We start from the raw sequence: 23704 nt of genomic DNA, 5'->3' as shown, positions 1-23704 counted from the left end.
TAGCTCCACACTATGGACGCCTGTGTTACTGCAGCTAGTGCTGTTTAATAAAGAGCAGGTCACCTGACCAACAGGTCAGAAGATTCTGGAACCTACAGCCATCTTACAGGTTGTGTGTTCTGTGCTCTCCGAAGATATGACAAGACCCTGTTCCCTATCGGAGGGGGATTAACCTCTCACCCATCTCTTCCCAGTTGCAGACCCTGTTCCCTATCGGAGGGGGATTAACCTCTCACCCATTTGCTCCCAGTTACAGACCCTGTTCCCTATTGGAGGGGAATAATTCTATGCGAGCAATGGCTTTCTGCTTGTTTTTTCCAGCTGGAGACTTGGTGCCATTCATACATCGTCCAACAGCAGTGAAGGCAGCGGGGGGAGCGAGGGCAGGGACCCAGACAGCGAGACGGTAAAAACACACGCGGTTCCTCGTGGCATTAAAGGGGGCAGGGGGTCAGGGACAGGGTGAAGGGTCAGAGTGGGGTCAGGGTGAAGGATGAGAGTGGGGGCAGGGTGAAGGGTGAGAGTGGGGGCAGGGTGAAGGGTCAGAGTGGGGTCAGGGTTAAGGGTCAGAGTGGGGTCAGGGGTAGGTTGAAGGGTCAGGGACATGGTGAAGGGTCAGAGTGGGGTCAGGGGCTGGGTGAAGGGTGAGAGTGGGGACAGGGTGCAGGGTCAGAGGCTGCAGGGTGACTTGGACAGGTTAGGTGAGTGGGCAAATGCATGGCAGATGCAGTATAATGTGGATAAATGTGAGGTTATCCACTTTGGTGGCAAAAACACAAAAGCAGAATATTATCTGAATGGTGGCAGATTAGGAAAAGGAGGTGCAATGAGACCTGGGTGTCATGGTACATCAGTCATTGAAAGTTGGCATGCAGGTACAGCAGGCGGTGAAGAATGCAAATGGCATGTTGGCCTTCATAGCGAGAGGATTTGAGTATAGGAGCAGGGAGGTGTTACTTCAGTTGTACAGGGCCTTGGTGAGGCCTCATCTGGAATATTGTGTTCAGTTTTGGTCTCCTAATCTGAGGAAGGACATTCTTGCTATTGAAGGAGTGCAGCGAAGGTTCACCAGACTGATTCCCGGGATGGCAGGACTGACATACGAGGAGAGACTGGATCAACTGGGCCTGTATTCACTGGAGTTAGAAGAATGAGGGGAATTCATAGAAACATATAAGATTCTGACGGGACTGGACAGGTTAGATGCAGGAAGAATGCTCCCGATGTTGGGGAAGTCCAGAATCAGGGGTCACAATCTAAGGATAAGGGGTAGGCCATTTAGGACCGAGATGAGGAGAAACTTCTTCACTCAGAGAGTTAGCCTGTGGAATTCTCTACCACAGAGAGTTGTTGAGGCCAGTTCGTTGGATATATTCAAAAGGGAGTTAGATATGTCCCTGACGGCTAAAGGGATCAAGGGGTATGAAGAGAAAGCAGGAATGATCAGCCATGATCTTATTGAATGGTGGTGCAGGCTCGAAGGGCCAAATGGCCTACTCCTGCACCTATTTTCTATGTTTTTATGTCAGACTAGGGTCAGGGAAAGGGTGAAGGTGAGAGTGGGGTCAGGGACAGGGTGTAGAGTTAGAGTGGGGTCAGGGTGTGGTCAGGGCCGAGGCTATTTGGAGCAGGTTTGCGGAGCCAAGTGTCTTCTCTGCTTTTCCACATATCTGAAACTCTTGACTTCCTTTGACCCCAGGACCCTGCGTTCATGGAGCCTGCAAGAGACGAGGAGTCTGTTCCGAATCTGTGGTTTGAAAGAAGCGGCCGCTTCATCAGACAAAACAGTTCAACAGGTACAACACAGACCGTTTGTACTGGGGGGCCAGTGGGACACACTCTGCCCTTTCAGTTTGCGGGATGCGGTGGGAGGGGAGGGGGGCTCCGGAGTCCCCACAGTTTATGGGGTGAGAAGTCCCACAGTTTGCGGGGGGGTGAGGAGCCTCACAGTTTGGGGGAGGGCGGGGTGAGGAGTCCCCACAGTTTGGGTTGGGGGCGGGGGGGGGTTGTTAAGGAGTCCCCACGGTTTGTGGGGGGGGGGGTGAAGAGTCCCCACAGTTGGGAGGAGGTGAGGAGTCACCACAGTTTCCGGGGGTGGGGGTGAGGAGTCCCACAGTTTGGGAGGGGGCTGTGAGGAGTCCCCACAGTTTGGGAGGTGAGGAGTCCCCACAGATCCTATCGTCACCCACAGTAGCCCGGGCTGGTTCCTACGCTCTGTAACCCTGGGCCATTCCTGCTCGGTGTGTGGGGCATTTACCCCGATCTGTTGGGGAGGGTTGATGTTTGCCTCACTCACTTGTTCATCTATGTTTTCCCTCTCTCTCTCTCTGTCTCTGTCTCTCTCTCTCCCTCTCTCCTTCCCACTCTCTTGCTTGGTCTCTCTCTCCCTCTCCCTCCCTCTCCTGCTCCATCTCTCTCTCTCTCTCTCGCTCCCTTTTTCGCTTCCTCTCCCACTTTCTCTCTCTCTCTCTCTCTCTCTCTCCCTCCCCCTCCCTCTCTCTCTTCATCCCTCCTGCTCCATCTCTCTCTCCTTCCCTCCCTCTCTCTCTGACTCTCTCTCTCACTCACTCCCTACCCCCCTTTTTCCCTCCAACTCTGTCTCTCTTTATGTCTCTCTCCTCCCCTTCCCTCCCTACCCTTCTTCCTCTTTCTCTCTCTCTCTCTCTGTCTCCCTCACTGTCCCTTGCTCTCTCTTTCTCCTCTCACTTTCTCTCTTTCTGTCTTCTCCCTCATTCTCTCCCTCCCTCCTTCCCTCCCTCTCTCCCTGTTTCTCTCTCTCTCCTGTCCTTTCTCTCTCTCTGTCTCTCTCCTTCTCTGTCTCTCTCCTTCCGACTCTCTCTCTCTTATCCTCCCTCCCTCTCCCTTTTTCTCTCCAGCACGACCTCCTCCGGACGTGGCCTCACTCTCTCTGAACCCTGCGACAATCTCCCGGTGCAACAGAGACGGAAGGTTGAGCTGAATAAACGTGAAATGATGTGTGGCCGGTGATCGGAGTTTGGGTGGTTTCTGTTGGGGAGGGGAGGGGACGAGGGGCTGGTCAACCTCCGGACACACTGAGCCTCTGGGAGTGAGCTGGTGGCTCCTGACTGCGAGTCTCCGAGCTCTCTCTCATTATCTCCTGCTCTTGAATTTCCCTGTAATTATATTATGTAACATCCTCAGTAAATGATCCCTCGCTCTGCTTTGGTCACATGCCAATGTTACCACCTGTTGCCGTCGCAACCACCCCACGTATTGATTGGAAAGTGGAATCGAACATGTGACCCGGGCTTTGCTGACGTACCCCTTTAACCCTTAAAGGGGTAAGCACAGCCTAGTAGCCTGGGCGACCTGGAGTTCTGACCGTCCCTCCCAGTTCACGCTGCCGATGATCCCTGTGGATCAAAGTCAACATCTTCACCGAGGCGTATGAAAGCATAGGCCTTACACTAAACATCCGTAAGACAAAGGTCCTCCACCAACCTAACTCCACCACACAGCACTGTCCCCGGTCATCAAAACCCATGGCGTGGCTCTGGACAACGTGAACAACAATACCTCGGGAGCCTATTATCAGCAAGGGCAGACATCGACGATGAGGTCCAATACCACCTCCAGTGCGCCAGCACAGCCTTCGGCTGCCTGAGGAAAAGAGTGTTCGAATACCAGGCCCTCAAATCTGCCACCAAGCTCATGGTCTACAGGGCTGTAGTGATACCCGCCCTCCTGTACGGCTCAGAGACATGGACCATGTACAGTAAACACCTCAAGTCGCTGGAGAAATACCGCCAACGCTGTCTCCGCAAGATCCTGCAAATCCCCTGGGAGGACAGACGCATCAACATCAGTTTTCTCGATCAGGCTAACATCTGCAGCATCGAAGCACTGACCACACCCGATCAGCTCCACTGGGCTGGCCACAGTGTCTGCAGCCCGACATGAGACTCCCAAAGCAAGCGCTCTACTCAGAACTCCTGCACGGCAAGCGAGCCCAAGGTGGGCAGAGGAAACATTTCAAGGACACCCTCCTTAATAAAGTGCAACATCCCCACCGACACCTGGGAGTCCAAGGCCAAAGACCGCTGTAAGTGGAGGAAGAGCATCCGGGAGGGCGCTGAGCACCTGGAGTCTTGTCGCCGAGAGCATGCAGAAAACAAGCGCAGACAGCGGAAGAAGCATGCGGCAAGCCAGACTCCCCACCCACCCTTTCCTTCAACCACTGTCTGTCCCACCTGTGACAGAGAGTGTAATTCCCGTATTGGACTGTTCAGTCACCTGAGAACTCACTTTTAGAGTGGAAGCAAGTCTTCCTCAATTTCAAGGGACTGCCTATGATGCTGAAGATGGGTTTGACTGCACTCTTAACTCCCCGCACCTCCCCATCCTAATATCTCAAGCAGACACCTCCCTACCCCTAGAAATCAGAGACTATTACCCCTCCCATTACCCGTGAGCCCAGATTTGGGGACTCGATTTTACCCCTACGCGGTGGGCAGAGGGGAGGGGGTAAAAACCCCAAACCAGGCCCTAGGACGAGGCAAGCAGGGCCTAGTCAATTTGACATTAAGAGCTGCTCCTTTCAGCACTCCTTGCGGACTAGGAGGAGCCCCAGACAGCGCAGCGAAGCCTTGGGCCTTCCTCCCCCAGCCCTGATCCTGGCCCACGCTCTCCTTCCCCACGTCCCCCCGTTCCCTACTGATTGCCGGGAACCAACCCCACAGATCTCGGCTTGTGACTTCCTGCTAATTCCCGCTCCCATCCAGCTCCCAATCAGAACATAAGAAACAGAAGCAGGAGTCAGCCATTCGGCCCCTGAAGCCTGCTCCACCATTCAATAAGATCATCGCTGATTCGATCTTGGGCTCAGCTGCACTTACCCACCCGTTTCCAATAACCCATTAATCCCTTATGGCTCAAAAATCTATCTCCACCTTAAATATATTCAATGACCCTGCCTCCACAGCTCTCTGGGGCAGAGAATTCCATAGATTTACAACCCTCAGAGAAGAAATTCCTCCTCATCTCAGTTTTAAATGGGCAGTCCCTTATTCTGAAACTGTGCCCCCCAAGTTTTAGTGGATGCAAAGTGGAAATATCCTCTCTGCATCCACCTTGTCGAGCCCCCTCATTATCTTATATGTTTTGATAAGATCTCCTCTCATTCTTCTGAACTCCAATGTGTAAAGGCCCAACCTACTCAACCTATCCTCATAAGTCAACCTCCTCGTCTCCGGAATCAGCCAAATGCCTCCAATGCAATCCCTCCTTAAATACGGAGACCAAAACTGGACGCAGTACTCCAGGTGTGGCCTCACCAATATCCTGTACAGTTGTAGTAGGACTTCCTTGCTTTTATACTCCATCCCTCTTGCAGTAAAGGCCAAGATTCCATTGGCCTTCCTGATCACTTGCTGTACCTGTTTCATGCACAAGGACCCCCAGGTCTCTCTGTACTGAAGCACTTTGCAATTTTTCTCCATTTAAATTATAATTTGCTGTTCTATTATTTCTGCCAAAGTGGATAACCTCACATTTTCCCACATTATACTCCAGCTGCCAAATTTTTGCCCACTTAATTAGCCTGTTTATATCCCTTTGCAGATTTTGTGAGTCCTCGCAATTTGCTTTCCCATCCAATCAGGTCTTTATTGAAATTAGACCCCCGCCGTTAAGACCGACACCCAGGACTGAGCCTACTTTCCCCATTTCCCAATCCCACCTCACCCCACCCCCCCACCTCCCCACTGCCCATTAATAACAGGGGCTCCCCGAAGAACATAAAGAATAGGAGCAGGAGTAGGCCATATGGCCTCTCCATTCTCCTCCACCGTTCAATACGATCATGGCTGATCTTTGACCTCAGTTCCACTTTCCCGCGCGATCCCTTGATTCGCTCGAGTCCAAAAATCTTTCAATCTTAGCCTTGAATATGTTCAACGACTGAACCTCCAAAGCCCTCTGGGGTAGAGAATTCCAAAGATTCATCTGAGTGAAGAAATTCCTCCTCATCTCAGTCCTTCCTAAATGGCCGATCCCTTATCCTGAGACTGTGTGACGCCTGGTTCTAGATTCCCCAGCCAGGGGGGAACATTCTCCCTGCATCTACCCTGTCAATCCCCTCTCAGAAATGTATATGTTTCAATTACCTCTCATTCTTCGAAACCTCAGAAGAGTATAGGCCCAATCTACTCAATCCCTCTTCATCAGGAAATCCAATAGAATCTTGGCCTTTATTGCAAAGAGATGGAGTATAAAAGCAGGGAAGTCTTGCTCCAGTTATACAGGGTATTGGTGAGGCCACACCTGGAATACTGCGTGCAGTTTTGGTTTCCATATTTACGAAAGGATCTACTTACTTTGGAGGCAGTTCAGTGAAGGTTCACTCGGTTGATTCCAGAGATGAGGGGGTGACTTATGAGGAAAGGTTGAGTAGGTTGGGCCTCTACTCATTGGAGTTCAGAAGAATGAGAGGTGATCTTATCGAAACGTATAAGATTATGAGGGGGCTTGACAAGGTGGATGCAGAGAGGATGTTGCCACTGATGGGGGAGACGAGAACTAGGGGGCATGGTCTTAGAATAAGGGGCCGCCCATTTAAAACTGAGATGAGGAGGGATTTCTTCTCTCAGAGGGTTGTAAATCTGTGGAATTCGCTGCCTCAGAGAGCTGTGGGAGCCGGGACATTGAATATATTTAAGAAAGATGTAGACAGTTTCTTAACCGATAACGGAATAAGGGGTTATGGGGAGCGGGCAGGGAAGTGGAGCTGAGTCCACGATCGGATCAACTATGATCGTATTAAATGGCGGAGCAGGCTCGAGGGGCCGTATGGCCTACTCCTGCCCCTATTTCTTATGTTCCCTCACTATCCATGAACAAAGCTCCTTGGATTGGAGCCAATTTATCCGACAAACCTTATATAACTGGTACTGACACCAGATTTGACAATTGAAACGCAGTAGTCCATAATTATTAATTGCTCTCCTTTTACCCGCTGTGTACCGCACATGTACAGGAGCCGACACTGAGGCACACACAGTGCGTACAGGAGCTGACACTGAGACACACACATGGGTGGGGGGGTGGGGTACAGGGGACACGGCACGCCGCTCCCTCTGCATACCACTGCGGTTGGGGTGCAATGGCCACCACATGTTAAAAAAAAATCCACGCACATGCGTCTTCCATCCTGCAAGATGTAGTTTGGGATCTGGAATATCATTGAAACACCTGTGAACTCATCCCTTTTCGGAGTGGAAGCAAGTCATCCTCATTTCGAGGGACTGCCTAATGATGATGATGATGGCGATGACAGGAGACACTGAGACACACACGGTCCGTACAACACCAGACAAGGTAGTGGTTCACCCTCCATGAGTGCAGATTATGCAAGAATTCAGTCTACAAGCTTTCAGGAACACCGCACAGCTCACGTGTGAGATGTGCGTGTAAGGGTACAGTCACCCTCCTGCACCAGTGCTGGTGTCTGATACACAGCTTCATTCAACCCCAGGAAACCCCATCTTTTAATTCCCTGATGTCGCACGGAATGCTATTCAGGAAATTTCTGTGTCCCAGCCCAGTTCTCAATTATTGGGCGGGAGTTGAGGGATCAGATTGCAAATGGGGGCTGGTTTGACACAGAGGCTTTGTGACTGAGCGTTAAACCACTGATTAATACCCTCCCCTCCCCTCCATTCGGGCATACATTTTGTTCCCAGCGAATTTGCCGACATATCTTTTACTGTCAACACACGAGCGTCAAGGAGACGATGCAGAGGTCCAGGTGAGTACATGGACTGGCACTGAAGAGTGGGCTGGTATTCGATCCCTAGTTTGCCAGAAGGTGGAAGGTCAGTCTCTGACCCAGCCGCCTGCCTCCCCATCAAAGAGAGGAGTCCTTCATTTCCTCTGTCCCTCATAATTTAACCCCGTTAGCCCGGTCAATATAACTCATCGTGAGGTGCGGTGCGATGCTAAATCTTTATAACACACTGGTTAGGCCCCAGCTGGAGTATTGTGTCCAATTCTGGGCACTGCACTTTAGGAAGAATATCAAGGCCTTGGAGAGTATGCAGAGGAGATTGACCAGAATGGTACCAGGGGATGAGGGACTTCAGTTATGTGGAGAGACTGGAGAAGCTGGAGTTGTTCTCCTTAGAGCAGAGAAGGTTGAGAGAAGATTTGTTAGAGGTGTTCAAAATCACAAAGGATTTTGATAGCGTAAATAAGGAGAAACTGTTCCCAGTGGCGGAAGGGATGGCAGCCAGAGGGACACAGATTGACGGTGATTGGCAAATGAACCAGAGGCAACATGAGGAACGATGTTTTTTACACAGCGAACCTGAAAGTGCGGTGGAAGAAGATTCGATAGTAAATTTCAAAAGAGAACTGGATAACTAATTAAGTATTTCAAGGGAAGAAGTGCTGTGGTACAGAGGGACCCTGAGGTCCTTGTTCATTAAATACAAAAAGTTAGCAGGTACAGCAAGTAATCAGGAAGGCCAATGGAATGTTGGCCTTAATTGCAAGGGGGATGGAGTATAAAAGCAGAGAAGGCCTGCTACAACTGTACAGGGTATTGGTGAGGCCACACCTGGAATACTGCGTACAGTTTTGATCTCGTATTTAAAGAAGGATATAATTGCATTGGAGGCAGTTCAGTGAAGGTTCACCAGGTTGATTTAAAAAATGAGGGGGTTGACTTATGAGGAAAGGTTGAGGAGGTTGGGCCTCTACACATCTTATTGAAACATATAAGATAATGAGGAGGTTCGACAAGGTGGATGCAGAGAGGATATGTCCACTCATAGGGGAAACTAAAACTAGGGGACATCGTCTCAGAATAAGGGGCCGCCCATTTAAAACTGAGATGAGGAGGAATTTCTTCTCTCAGAGTGTTGTAAATTTGTGGAATTCTCTGCCCCAGAGAGCTGTGGAGGCTGGGGCATTGAATATATTTAAGACAGAGATAGACAGATTTTTGTGTGATAAGGGAGTAAAGGGTTATGGGGAGCGGGCAGGGAAGTGGAGCTGAGTCCATGATCAGATCAACCATGATCTTAATTAAATGGCAGAGCAGGCTCGAGGGGCCTATTCCTGCTCCTATTTCTTATGTTCTTATGACTATGGGGAAAGTGTAGGGGAGTGGGATTAATTGGATAGCTCGACCAAAGAGCCGGCATAGGCACGATGGGCCGAGTGGACTCTTTCTGTGCTGTAAGGTTCTATGATCTGATGGGAGCGGTTGACACAGGTTTACCTTCTAACTCCCTCCCCACAGGGTGGATTTTCAGTGCGATCCTTGCCCTTGCATTGCCAGTACTGAGGGAGTGCCGCACTGTCGGAGAGGCAGTCCTGAGGGAGCGCCGCACTGTCGGAGGGGCAGTACTGAGGGAGTGCCGCACTGTCGGAGGGGCAGTATTGAGGGAGCGCCGCACTGTCGGAAGGGCAGTACTGAGGGAGTGCCGCACTGTCGGAGGGGCAGTACTGAGGGAGGGACTGTCGGAGGTGCCGTGTTTCAAATGAGGCATTAAACCAAGGCACTGTCTGTCCCCTCCGATGGACTTATAAGATCCCATGAACACGATTGGAAGAAGAGCAGGGGAGTTCTCACCGGTGTCCTAATATTTATCCGTCAACCAACAGGACTAAAATAAACGATTAACTGCTCATTACCACATGGGCTATGAAGTGCTGGGGCCGTCCTGAGGTGGTGTGAAAGGACATAGACAGGCTAAGTGAGTGGGCAAAAATTTGTCAGATGGAGCATAATGTTGGAAAGTGTGAGGTCATGCACTTTGGCAGAAAAAAATCAAAGAGCAAGTTATTATTTAAATGGAGAAAGATTGCAAAGTGCTGCAGTACAGCGGGACATAGAAACATAGAAAATAGGTGCAGGAGTAGGCCATTTGGCCCTTCGAGCCTGCACCGCCATTCAATGAGTTCATGGCTCAACATGCAACTTCAGTACCCCATTCCTGCTTTCTCGCCATACCCCTTGATCCCCTTAGTAGTAAGGACTACATCTAACTCTTTTTTGAATATATTTAGTGAATTGGCCTCAACAACTTTCTGTGGTAGAGAATTCCACAGGCTCACCACTCTCTGGGTGAAGAAGTTTCTCCTCATCTCGGTCCTAAATGGCTTACCCCTTATCCTTAGACTGTGACCCCTGGTTCTGGACTTCCCCAACATTGGGAACATTCTTCCTGCATCTAACATGTCGAAACCCATCTGAATTTTAAATGTTTCTATGAGATCCCCTCTCATTCTTCTGAACTCCAGTGAATACAAGCCCAGTTGATCCAGTCTTTCTTGATATGTCAGTCCCGCCATCCCGGGAATCAGTCTGGTGAACCTTCGCTGCACTCCCTCAATAGCAAGAATGTCCTTCCTCAAGTTTGGAGACTAAAACTGTACACAATACTCCAGGTGTGGCCTCACCAAGGCCCTGTACAACTGTAGTAACATCTCCCTGCCCCTGTACTCAAATCCCCTCGCTATGAAGGCCAACATGCCATTTGCTTTCTTAACCGCCTGCTGTACCTGCATGCCAGACTTCAATGACTGATGTACCATGACACCCAGGTCTCATTGCACCTCCCCTTTTCCTAATCTGTCACCATTCAGATAATAGTCTGTCTCTCTGTTTTTACCACCAAAGTGGATAACCTCACATTTATCCACATTATACTTCATCTGCCATGCATTTGCCCACTCACCTAACCTATCCAAGTCACTCTGCAGCCGCATAGCATCCTCCTTGCAGCTCACACTGCCACCCAACTTAGTGTCATCCGCAGATTTGGAGATACTACATTTAATCCCCTCGTCTAAATCATTAATGTACAATGTAAACAGCTGGGGCCCCAGCACAGAACCTTGCGGTACCCCACTAGTCACTGCCTGCCATTCTGAAAAGTACCCATTTACTCCTACTCTTTGCTTCCTGTCTGCCAACCAGTTCTCAATCCACATCAGCACACTATCCCCAATCCCATGTGCTTTAACTTTGCACATTCATTTCTTGTGTGGGACCTTGTCGAAAGCCTTCTGAAAGTCCAAATACACCACATCAACTGGTTCTCCCTTGTCCACTTTACTGGAAAGATCCTCAAAAAATTCCAGAAGATTTGTCAAGCATGATTTCCCTTTCACAAATCCATGCTGACTTGGACCTATCATTTCATCTCTTTCCAAATGCACTGCTATGACATCCTTAATAATTGATTCCATCATTTTACCCACGACCGATGTCAGGCTGACCGGTCGATAATTCCCTGTTTTCTCTCTCCCTCCTTTTTTAAAAAGTGGGGTTACATTGGCTACCCTCCACTTGATAGGAACTGATCCAGAGTCAATGGAATGTTGGAAAATGACTGTCAATGCATCCGCTATTTCCAAGGCCACCTCCTTAAATACTCTGGGATGCAATCCATCAGTCCCTGCGATTTATTGGCCTTCAATCCCATCAATTTCCCCAACACAATATTCCGACTAATAAGGATTTCCCTCAGTTCCTCCTTCTTACTAGACCCTCTAACCCCTTTTATATCCGGAAGGTTGTTTGTGTCCTCCTTAGTGAATACCGAACCAAAGTACTTGTTCAGTTGGTCTGCCATTTCTTTGTTCCCCGTTATGACTTCCCCTGATTCTGACTGCAGAGGACTTTCGTTTGTCTTTACTAACCTTTTTCTCTTTACATATCTATAGAAACTTTTGCAGTCCGTCTTAATGTTCCCTGCAAGCTTCCTCTCGTACTCTATTTTCCCTGCCCTAATCAAACCCTTTGACCTGGGGGTACTTGTGCATGAAACATAAAAGGATAGTATGCAGGTATAGCAAGTGATCAGGAAGGCCCATGGAATCTTGGCCTTTATAGCAAAGCGGACGGAGTATAAAAGCAGGGAAGTCTTGCTACAGTTATACAGGGTATTGGTGAGGCCACACCTGGAATACTGCGTGCAGTTTTGGTTTCCATATTTACGAAAGGATATACTTGCTTTGGAGGCAGTTCAGAGAAGGTTCACTCCGTTGATTCCGGTGATAAGGGGGTTGACTTATGAGGACAGGTTGAGTAGGTTGGGTCTCTACTCATTGGAATTCAGAAGAATGAGAGGTGCTTATCGAAATGTATAAGATTATGAGGGGGCTTGACAAGGTGGATGCAGAGAGGATGTTTCCACTGATGGGGGAGACTAGAACTAGGGGGCATAATGTTAGAATAAGGGGCCGCCCATTTAAAACCGAGATGAGGAGGAATTTCTTCTCTCAGAGGGTTGTAAATCTGTGGAATTCGCTGCCTCAGAGAGCTGTGGAAGCTGGGACATTGAATGGATTTAAGATAGAGATAGACAGTTTCTTAACTGATAAGGGAATAAGGGGTTATGGGGAGCGGGCAGGGAAGTGGACCCGAATCCATGATCGGATCAGCCATGATCGTATTAAATGGCGGAACAGGCTCGAGGGGCTCTATGGCTTACTCCTGCTCCTATTTCTTATGTTCTTATGAAAAACCACTGTAGAAGTGAGAGCCTTTCGTGATCTCCCATGACAACCCTGGCATCAGACTCCACCTACAAGTTGAATTTGATACTCCACCATTTGTAAGGCATCAACTACCAGACAAAGCCTGTGGGATATTTGAGAACCCACTTGATGGGGAAGAGGGCGGAGTTGGGATGTATAAATTCAGGAGTGTTCAGGCTCAACTTCAGCTCCTGGAGATCTCGCGCATCTCTGAAGATGAAGATCCTGGGAGCAGTGGTGCTCCTTCTCCTTACCAAGGCAACGGCTAGCGTGGAATCTGGTGAGTTACCAAGGGTGTGTGGGGGACTAGAAGTGGTAGGTGGGGCAGTGGGGCAGACATTGACCTTTAACACCTCTGGCAAACAGGTGTTAATCCAAGTCCCCGAGAGGAAGCAGGCAGGATGCGTCTCTCTGGCCTTTATTGCAAAGGGGATGGAGTATAAAAGCAAGGTTATACAGGGTATTGGTGAGGCCACACCTGTGGTACAGTTTTGTTTTCCATATTTACGAAAGGATATACTTGCTTTGGAGGCAGTTCAGAGAAGGTTCACTTGGTTGATTCCGGGGATGAGGGGTTGACTTATGAGGAAAGGTTGAGGAGGTTGGGCCTCAACTCATTGGAATTCAGAAGAATGAGAGGTGATCTTATCGACACGTATAAGATTATGAGGGGGCTCAACAAGGTGGATGCAGAGAGGATGTTTCCACTGATGGGGGAGACTAGAACTAAGGGGCATGGTCTTAGAATAAGGGGCCGCCCATTTAAAACTGAGATGAGGAGGAATTTCTTCTCTCAAAGGGTTGTAAATCTGTGGAATTCGCTGCCTCAGAGAGCTGTGGAAGCTGGGACATTGAATAAATTTAAGACAGAAATAGACAGTTTCTTAACTGATAAGGGAATAAAGAGTTATGGGGAGTGGGCAGGGAAGTGGAGCTGAGTCCATGATCGGATCAGCCATGATCGTATTAAATGGCGGAGCAGGCTCGTGGGGGCCATATGGTCTACTCCTGCTCCTATTTCTTATGTTCTCTGACGGGGGGACCGGGCAGGTCAGATCGGAAATTAACTTTTCCTGGACCAGTGCAGGAGAACAAGGTGAGAAAGACTCGGCTCATTAGCGATCGAATTGGGCGTGCGAGTCAATAATCGTAAAAGTGGAAAGCTCGCCTTCAATAGAATTCACGGGATGGAAGCCCATTCTCCGGCAACCCTCCCACCTCTCAACCCCGCCCCATCCATGGCAAATCCCTGAACACCAAGTGAGCCGAAAGATTGCATCCAATTGGATCCTTTCCGCTCACCCCCTGCACCTTTCAATATCCCACCGAGTCTAATCCCACTCTCCCTCTCACTCGCAGCACCCTTTAATATCCCACCCAGTCTAATCCAACTCTCCCCCTCACTCCCAGCACACTTTAATATCCTACCCAGTCTAATCCCACTCTCCCCATCACTCTCCATACCCTTTAATATCCCTTCCCAGTCTAATCCCACTCTCCCCCTCACCCTTTAATATCCCACCCAGTCTAATCCCACTCTCCCCCTCATTCCCCGCACCCTTTAATATCCCACCCACTCTAATCCCACTCTTCCCCCTCACTCCCTGCACCCTTTAATATCCCACCCAGTCTAACTCACACCTTGCACCCTTTAATATCCCACCCAGTCTAATCCAACTCTCCCCCTCACTCGCAGCACCCTTTAATATCCTACCCAGTCTAATCCCACTCTCCCCCTCACTCTTCATACCCTTTAATATCCCTTCCCAGTCTAATCCCACTCTCCCCCTCACCCTTTAATATCCCACCCAGTCTAATCCAACTCTCCCCCTCACTCCCAGCACACTTTAATATCCTACCCAGTCTAATCCCACTCTCCCCCTCACTCTCCATACCCTTTAATATCCCTTCCCAGTCTAATCCCACTCTCCCCCTCACCCTTTAATATCCCACCCAGTCTAATCCCACTCTCCCACTCACTCCCCGCACCCTTTAATATCCCACCCAGTTTAATCTCACTCTCTCCCACCCCCCATACCCTTTAATATCCCACCCAGTCTAATCCCACTCTCTCCCTCACTCTCCATACCCTTTAATATCCCACCCAGTCTAATCCCTCTCTCCCCTCACTCTCCATATCCTTTAATATCCCACCCAGTCTAATCCATCTCTCCCCTCACTCTCCATACCCTTTAATATCTCACCCAGTCTAATCCCTCTCTCCCCTCACTCTCTATACCCTTTAATATCCCACCCAGTCTAATCCCACTCTCCCCCTGACTCTCTATACCCTTTAATATCCCACCCAGTCTAATCCCTCACTCCCCGCACCCTTTAGTATCCCACCCAGTCTAATCCCACTCTCCCCCTCACTCTCCATACTCTTTAATATCCCACCCAGTCTAATCCCTCACTCCCCGCACCCTTTAATATCCCACCAAGTCTAATCCCACTCTCCATACCCTTTAATATCCCACCCAGTCTAATCCCTCTCTCCCTCACTCTCCATACCCTTTAATATCCCACCCAGTCTAATCCCTCTCTCCCCTCACTCTCCATATCCTTTAATATCCCACCCAGTCTAATCCATCTCTCCCCTCACTCTCCATACCCTTTAATATCTCACCCAGTCTAATTCATCTCTCCCCTCACTCTCTATACCCTTTAATATCCCACCCAGTCTAATCCCACTCTCCCCCTGACTCTCTATACCCTTTAATATCCCACCCAGTCTAATCCCTCACTCCCCGCACCCTTTAGTATCCCACCCAGTCTAATCCCACTCTCCCCCTCACTCTCCATACTCTTTAATATCCCACCCAGTCTAATCCCTCACTCCCCGCACCCTTTAATATCCCACCAAGTCTAATCCCACTCTCCCCCTCACTCTCCATACCCTTTAATATCCCACCCAGTCTAATCCCTCTCTCCCCTCACTCTCCATACCCTTTAATATCCCACCCAGTCTAATCCCACTCTCCCCTCACTCCCCACATCCTTTAATATCCCACCCAGTCTAATCCCACTCACTCCCCATACCCTTTAATATCCTACCCAGTCAAATCTCACTCTCCCCCTCACTTCCCGTACCCTTTAATATCCCACCCAGTCTAATCCCACTCTACCCCAGACTCCCTATACCCCTTAATATCCCACCCATTCTGATCCCACTCTCCTCCTCACTCCTCGCACCCTTTGATATCCCAATCTCCCCCTCACTCCCCTCATCCTGTAATATCCCACCCAGTCTAATCCCACTCTCCCCCTCATTCCCCGCACCCTGTAATATCCCACCCAGTCTAATCCCACTCTCCCCTTCACTCCCCACAGCCTTCAATATCCCACCCAGTCTAATCCCACTTTTCCCTCACTCCCCGCAACCTTTAATATCCCACCCAGTCGAATCCCACTCTCCCCTCACTCCCCATACCATCCCGCCCAGTCTAATCCCACTCACTCCCCATACCCTTTAATATCCTATCCAGTCAAATCTCACTTCCCGTACCCCTTAATATGCCACCCAGTCTAATCCCACTCTCCCCCTCACTCCCTGCACCCTTTACTATCCCACCAAGTCTAATTCTACTCTCCTGCTTAATCCCCTAACCTTTAATATGCCACCCAATCTAATCCTACTCACTCTCCATACCCATTAATATCCCACATAGGGCAGAATGGCCTTCTCCTATTTCGGTGTAACAGGCTTGGGAGCTGGGTAAGGGGGAGCTGAATGGTCTCATCCTGTTCCTGTGTATCAGATTGATGAGCTGAATGGCCTCCTCGTATTCCTGATTATTAATTCACTAAGAGTAGCAATGCAGGTTAACAAGTCCACACAAAATTCAAACTAAACCCTGAAGTTAATTTCTGGAGAAAAGAATTGGAAAACCGAGAAGTTATATTAAACTTTGATAGAATCTTGGTTAGACTACGCAGTTCTGGTCTCCATATACCTTGGTTAGACCACACTTGGAGCACTGCACAGTTCTGGTCTCCATATACCTTGGTTAAACCACACTTGGAACAATGTGCACAGTTCTGGTCTCCATATACCTTGGTTAGACCACACTTGGAGCACTGTGCACTGTTCTGGTGTCCATATACCTTGGTTAGACCACACTTGGAGCACTGTGCACAGTTCTGGTCTCCATATTATAAAAAAGGATACAGAGGAGTTTAAAAAGTGCAAAATATATTTACTAGAATGATACGAGAACTGAGAGATTGTAACTATTAGGAAAGATTGAACAGACTGGGGCTCTTTTCTCTGGAAAAGAGAAGGCTGAGGGGTGGCCTGATAGAGGTTTATAAAATGATGACGGAGTTTGATAGGGCCATAAATGTAAGATAGTCACGAATAAATCCAGTGGGGAATTCAAGAGAAACCCCGCGAGTGTATTGTGTCCAATTCTGGGCACCGCACTTCAGGAAGAATGTCAAGAACTTGGAGATTGTGCGGAGGAGGTTTCCCATGAGGATAGCTGGGACGAGGGAGCATTAGGTTGAGAGACATAAGAACATAAACATAAGAATTAGGAACAGGAGTAGGCCATCTAGCCCCTCGAGCCTGCTCCGCCATTCAACAAGATCATGGCTGATTTGGCCGTGGACTCAGCTCCACTTACCCGCCCGCTCCCCGTAACCCTTAATTCCCTCATTGGTTAAAAATCTATCTATCGGTGACTTGAATACATTCAATGAGCTAGCCTCAACTGCTTCCTTGGGCAGAGAATTCCACAGATTCACAACCCTCTGGGAGAAGAAATTCCTTCTCAACTCGGTTTTAAATTGGCTCCCCCGTATTTTAAGGCTGTGCTCCCTCGTTCTAGTCTCCTCGACCAGTGGAAACAACCTCTCTGCCTCTATTTTAAATGTTTCTATAAGATCACCCCTCATCCCTCTGAACTCCAACGAGTAAAGACCCAGTCTACTCAATCTATCATCATAAGGTAACCCCCTCATCTCCGGAATCAGCCTAGTGAATCGTCTCTGTACTCCCTCCAAAGCTAGTATATCCTTCCTTAAGTAAGGTGACCAAAACTGCACACAGTACTCCACGTGCGGCCTCACCAATTACCTATACAGTTGCAGAAGGACCTCCCTGCTTTTGTACTCCATCCCTCTCGCAATGAAGGCCAACATTCCATTCGCCTTCCTGATTACCTGCTGCACCTGCAAACTAACTTTTTGGGATTCATGCACGAGGACCCCCAGGTCCCTCTGCACCGCAGCATGTTGTAATTTCTCCCCATTCAAATAATATTCCCTTTTTCTGTTTTTTTTCCCAAGGTGGATGACCTCACACTTTCCGACATTGTATTCCATCTGCCAAACCTTAGCCCATTCGCTTAACCTATCTAAATCTCTTTGCAGCCTATCTGTGTCCTCTACACATCCCGCTTTCCCACTAATCTTTGTGTCATCTTCAAACTTTGTTACACTACACTCTGTCCCCTCTTCCAGGTCATCTATGTATATTGTAAACAGTTGTGGTCCCAGCACCGATCCCTGTGGCACACCACTAACCACCGATTTCCAACCCGAAAAGGACCCATTTATCCCGACTCTCTGCTTTCTGTTCGTCAGCCAATTCTCTATCCATGCTAATACACTTCCACTGACCTCACGTACCTTTATCTTCTGCAGTAACCTTTTGTGTTGCACCTTATTGAATGCCTTTTGAAAATCTAAACACACCACATCCATCGGTACACCTCGATCCACCATGCTCGTTATATCCTCAAAGAATTCCAGTAAAGTAGTTAAACATGATTTCCCCTTCATGAATCCATGCTGCGTCTGCTTGATTGCACTATTCCTATCTAGATGTCCCGCTATTTCTTCCTTAATGATAGTTTCAAGCATTTTCCCCACTACAGATGTTAAACTAACCGGCCTATAGTTACCTGCCTTTTGTAAACAGAGGCGTTACATTAGCTGCTTTCCAATCCGCTGGTACCTCCCCAGAGTCCAGAGAATTTTGGTAGATTATAACGAATGCATCTGCTATAACTTCCGCCATCTCTTTTAATACCCTGGGATGCATTTCATCAGGACCAGGGGACTTGTCCACCTTGAGTCCCATTAGCCTGTCCAGCACTACCCCCCTAATTATAGTGATTGTCTCAAGGTCCTCCCTTCTCACATTCCTGTGACCAGCAATTTCTGGCGTGTTTCTGTGTCTTCCACTGTGAAGACGGAAGCAAAATAATTGTTTAAGGTCTCAGCCATTTCCACATTTCCCATTATTAGATCCCCCTTCTCATCTTCTAAGGGACCAACATTTACTTTCGTCACTCTTTTCCGTTTTATATATCTGTAAAAGCTTTTACTATCCGTTTTTATGTTTTGCGCAAGTTTACCTTTGTAATCTATCTTTCCTTTCTTTATTGCTTTCTTAGTCATTCTTTGCTGTCGTTTAAAATTTTCCCAATCTTCTATTTTCCCACTAACCTTGGCCAACTTATACGCATTGGTTTTTAATTTGATACTCTCCTTAATTTCCTTGGTTATCCACGGCTGGTTATCCCTTCTCTTACCACCCTTCTTTTTCATTGGAATATATTTTTGTTGAGCATTATGAAAGAGCTCCTTAAAAGTCCTCCACTGTTCTTCAATTGTGGCACCGTTTAGTCTGTGTTTCCAGTCTACTTTAGCCAACTCTGCCCTCATCCCACTTTGTTTAAGCATAGTACGCTCGTTTGAGACACTACTTCCTCACCCTCAATCTGTATTACAAATTCAACCATACTGTGATCACTCATTCTGAGAGGATCTTTTACTAGGAGATTGTTTATTATTCCTGTCTCATTACAGAGGACCAGATCTTAGATAGCTTGCTCCCTTGTAGGTTCTGTAACATACTGTTCTAAGAAAAATCCCGCATGCATTCTATGAATTCCTCTTCCAGGCTACCCCGTGCGATTTGATTTGACCAATCGATATGTAGGTTAAAATCCCCCATGATTACTGCCGTTGCTTTTTCACATGCCTCTATTATTCCCTTGATTATTGCCCGCTCCACCGTGAAGTTATTATTTGGGGGCCTATAAACTACGCCCACCAGTGACTTTTTTCCCTTACTATCTCTAATCTCCACCCACAATGATTCAACATTTTGTTCATTAGAGCCAATATCGTCTCTCACAACTGCCTTGATATCATCCTTTATTTACAGAGCTACCCCACCTCCTTTCCCTTCTTGTCTATCTTTCCGAATCGTCTGATACCCCTGTATGTTTAATTCACAGTCTTGGCCACTCTGCAACCACGTTTCTGTAATAGCCACCAAATCATACCCATTTGTAATGATTTGTGCCGTCAACTCATTTACTTTATTTTGAATGCTGCGTGCGTTTAGGTAGAGTGTTTTAATACTAGTTTTTAAACCATGATTTTTAGTTTTGACCCCTCCTGCAGCCCCTTTATATTTATACATATTGTCCCTTCCTATCACCTTGTGGTTTTCACTTACCCCAGTGCTACTCTGCTCTGTTGCCTCCTCTCTTTTGCATTCTTTCTTGGGGTCCTGTTCATCTGCGCTCTCACCCACTCTAACTAGCTCAGAGCCCTCTCCTGGGTTCCGAATACTCCTCGCATTGAGGCACCGAGCTTTCAGGCTTGCCTTTTTATTACACTTTGACCCTTTAGAATTTTGCTGTACAGTGGCCCTTTTTGTTTTTTGCCTTGGGTTTCCCTGCCCTGCACTTTTACCCATCTCCTTTCTGTTTTTTGCTTCTGTCTCCATTTTGTTTCCCTCTGTCTCCCTGCATTGGTTCCCATCCCCCTGCCATATTAGTTTAACTCCCCCCCAACAGCACTAGCAAACACTCCCCCTAGGACATTGGTTCCGGTCCTGGAGAAGCTGGGATTGTTCTGCTGGGAGCAGCGAAGAGGTATCTTGTGAGGTGGTTTGGATAGAGCAAGGAAGGAGAAACTGTTTGCTCCGGTAAGCGCGGTCGGTAAGCAGAGGACAGAGATTTAAAATAATTGGTTTGAAGGACTCGAGGGGAAATGGGGAGAGATTTCTTCACATACAGAGGCTTGTGGTGATCTGGAACGCACTAGCTGAAAGGATGATGGGTGCAGATTTCACAGGAACTTTCCAAAGGCAATTGGATGCGTGCTGGAAGAGGACTAATTTGTCGGGTTCGGGGGGGGGGGGGAGAAAAGCTGGGCAGCTCGTTCAAAGAACCGGCACAGGTACGAAGGGACGAATGGGCTGTGCTGTAGGATTCTAAAATTCAATGTCAAGTTCTGTACTGGAGCGGGGGCACATTTAATGAAGGGTTGTGACCCTTGAACCCGCCCCGCTCACTCTGACTGCCAAACTGTAGTTGCCTCCACAGAGCAAGAATTTGAATGTCCGGTGGCGACCCGACTGACCCCCATTTGTCAGATGAAACTGGGCGGCCTGTGTTCCAGCGATGACGACTGCGATATTTGGCAGAACTGTTGCGACGCGGGATGTGGGAAGAGATGTGTGCTGAAGTTCAAGGGTGGAGGTGAGGACATAGAGAGATAACCCCCACCTCATCCGTGTTGCCTGTGTGACCCTCCAGACTCAATCGTTCCATCACTCTCCTGGTCGGCCTCCCATCTTCCACCCTCCCTCATCAATGTGTGCGCTCATCCAAAACTCTGTTGCCCCGGCGACCGAAATTCACAACATGTCCCGCTTGCCCATCACCCAACGCGTGTGTGTTATGTATGCAGTAAAGGTTCAAACTGAGTACTGTTTAACTAAGCAAGGTACAACCTTGCTTCTGCTTTATTCAGGCCTGAAGTGCCTGACTCAAAATGGCTGGCCTTTTATACCAGAGCAGCACCATGTGTGTGCTGCTCAGTGGCCTCCAACAATAATACCATCTGGTGGCTACAAACAGCATGTACATACATGACAGCGTGCTCGCTGATCTACATTGGCTACCAGTCCGCAAACACCTCGATTTAAAATTCACATCCTTGTTTTCCAATCCCTTTCCGGCTTCGCGCCCCTGCCTGGCTCTGTAAACGTGCTCCAGCCTTTACAGCCCTCCAAGATAACTGCACTCCTCCAATTCTGGCCTCTTGCACATCCCCCGATTTTAATCGCCCCACCATTGGTGGCTGTGCCTTCAGCTGCCCAGGCCCTAAACTCTGGAATTCCCTCCTCCCTCGCCGCCTCTCTCCTCCTTTAAGACCCTCCTCAAAGCCTTACACTTTGACCAAGCTTTTGGTCACCTGCCCTAAAATCTGCTTCTATGACTTGGTGTGAAATTTTGTTTGATAATCGTGTGAAGCGTATTGGGATATTTTACGATGTTAAATGCTCTGGTCTAGAAATTCATCTCGGGAGTGTTCAATGTAGAGGGAACTTCACTCTGTATCTAACCTCGTGCTGTACCTACTATGTAAACTTGTATTTACTCTGTACAGCCACCAGAGGGCTCATCCCCTGGAGTCCCAAGAGATCCCATAATCCCTTCGGAGCACAGGTATTTAAGAAGGCTTCACAGGTTGGAGAGGCACTCTGGAGATCTGCAATAAAAGACTACGGTCACACTTTACTTTGCGCTCACAGTGCTCAGTCTGGCTCTTTCACCATACACAACAACTGGCGACGAGGATGGGATCCCAGTGAGTGAGTAGGGTCTCGTGCGGTAGCTAAGCAGGACTCGGGACAGGCGAGTCTGCAGTGAGCCTTCAGTTACCCTCTTCAAGCCTTGCTTGATGGTTTGCACTGCTCTCTCTGCCTGACCATTGGACGCTGGTTTAAATGGGGCAGATGTGTCATGCTTGATCCCGTTGCAGGTCATGAATTCTTTGAACTCAGCACTGGTAAAACATGACCCGTTGTCGCTCAGCAGGACATCGGGTAGGCCGTGTGTGGCAAACATGGCCCACAGGCTTTCAGTGGTGGCAGCGGACGTGCTAGCCAACATTATCTCACATTGGAGTATACGTCTACAACCGCAAGGAACATTTTACCCAAGAACGGGCCTGCATAGTCGATGTGTACCCGAGACCACAGTTTGGAGGGCCAAGATCATAAACTTAGCGGCGTCTCCCTGGGTACATTCCTTAACTGCGAGCATATATTATATCTGTGAACGCATCGATACCGGGCCACCACATGTGGGATCTGGCTATCGCTTTCATCATTACGATGCCTGGGTGGGTACTGTGGAGGTCATTGATGAAGGTGTTTCTGCCCTTCTTGGGGGCCACTACTCGATTGCCCCACAGAAGGCAGTCTGCCTGTATAGACATTTCATCTTTGTGCCACTGGAACAGCTTTATCTCTACCTACATTTCCACCGGGACACTGGACTAACTCCTCTGAAGCACACAGCTTTTGACTGGAGATAATAAGGGGTCCTGGTTTGTCCAGGTTTTGATCTGACAGGCAGTGATGGGTGATTGCTCACTCTCAAATGCTTCCATAACTATGGCTAGATCTGCGGGCTGCGCCATTTCCATCCCCGTGGTGGGCAATGGCAGTCTACTGAGAGCATCGGTACAGTTTTCTGTGCCTGGCCTGTGGCGTATGGCGTAGTTGTATGCGGACAACGTGAGCGCCCATCCCTGGATGCGGGCCGATGCGTTGGTATTTATCCCTTTACTCTCGGAGAACAGGGATATAAGTGGCTTATGGTCAGTTTCCAATTCAAATTTTAGCCCAACAGGTATTGATGCATTTTCTTTACCCTATAAACACACGCTAACGCTTCTTTCCCAATCATGACTCTCTCAGCCTTAGACAGACTCCTGGATGCATAAGCAACCGGTTGCAGTTTCCCGAAATCATTAGCTTGTTGCAATACACACCCGACGCCATATGACGACGCATCACATGCTCGTACCAAACGCTTGCATGGATCATACAACACAAGCAATTTGTTTGAACACAACAATTTTCTCACTTTTACAAAGGCATTTTCTTGGCTTTTGTCTCAAACCCATTCGTCCCCTTTTCTTGTTAGTAAGACATGCAGTGGTTCTAACAGTGTGCTGAGACCCGGTAAGAAGTTACCAAAGTAGTTCAGGAGTCCCAGAAACGACTGCAGCTCCGTCATTTTGTGTAGCCTCTGTATGTTCTCAATTGCCTCTGTCTTTGCATTGGTGGGCTTGATGCCGTCCGCTGCAATCCTCCTTTCCAGGAACTCCGCTTCAGGCGCCAGGAAAATGCACTTCGAGCATTTTAACCTTCGAG

General features: G+C 48.5%; 1 protein-coding gene across 1 annotated transcript in view; it reads left to right on the top strand.

The window, feature by feature from the left end:
* LOC139250220 (uncharacterized) overlaps positions 1–23704 on the top strand; it is a gene marked incomplete at its 5' end in the record, with an annotated part of 267845 nt that overhangs the window by 70425 nt on the left and 173716 nt on the right. Inside the window, 3 exons of the mRNA XM_070872713.1 lie at positions 322–406; positions 1700–1796; positions 20847–21014. Coding sequence (XP_070728814.1) covers positions 322–406; positions 1700–1796; positions 20847–21014 — 350 coding nt within the window. The remainder of the gene's footprint in view (positions 1–321; positions 407–1699; positions 1797–20846; positions 21015–23704) is intronic.

Source organism: Pristiophorus japonicus, unplaced genomic scaffold (genome assembly GCF_044704955.1).
Source record: "Pristiophorus japonicus isolate sPriJap1 unplaced genomic scaffold, sPriJap1.hap1 HAP1_SCAFFOLD_351, whole genome shotgun sequence".
NCBI classification, from domain to species: domain Eukaryota; kingdom Metazoa; phylum Chordata; class Chondrichthyes; family Pristiophoridae; genus Pristiophorus; species Pristiophorus japonicus.
The sequence above is the reverse complement of the archived record's forward strand: the minus strand, read 5'-3'. Positions and strand labels throughout refer to the sequence as shown.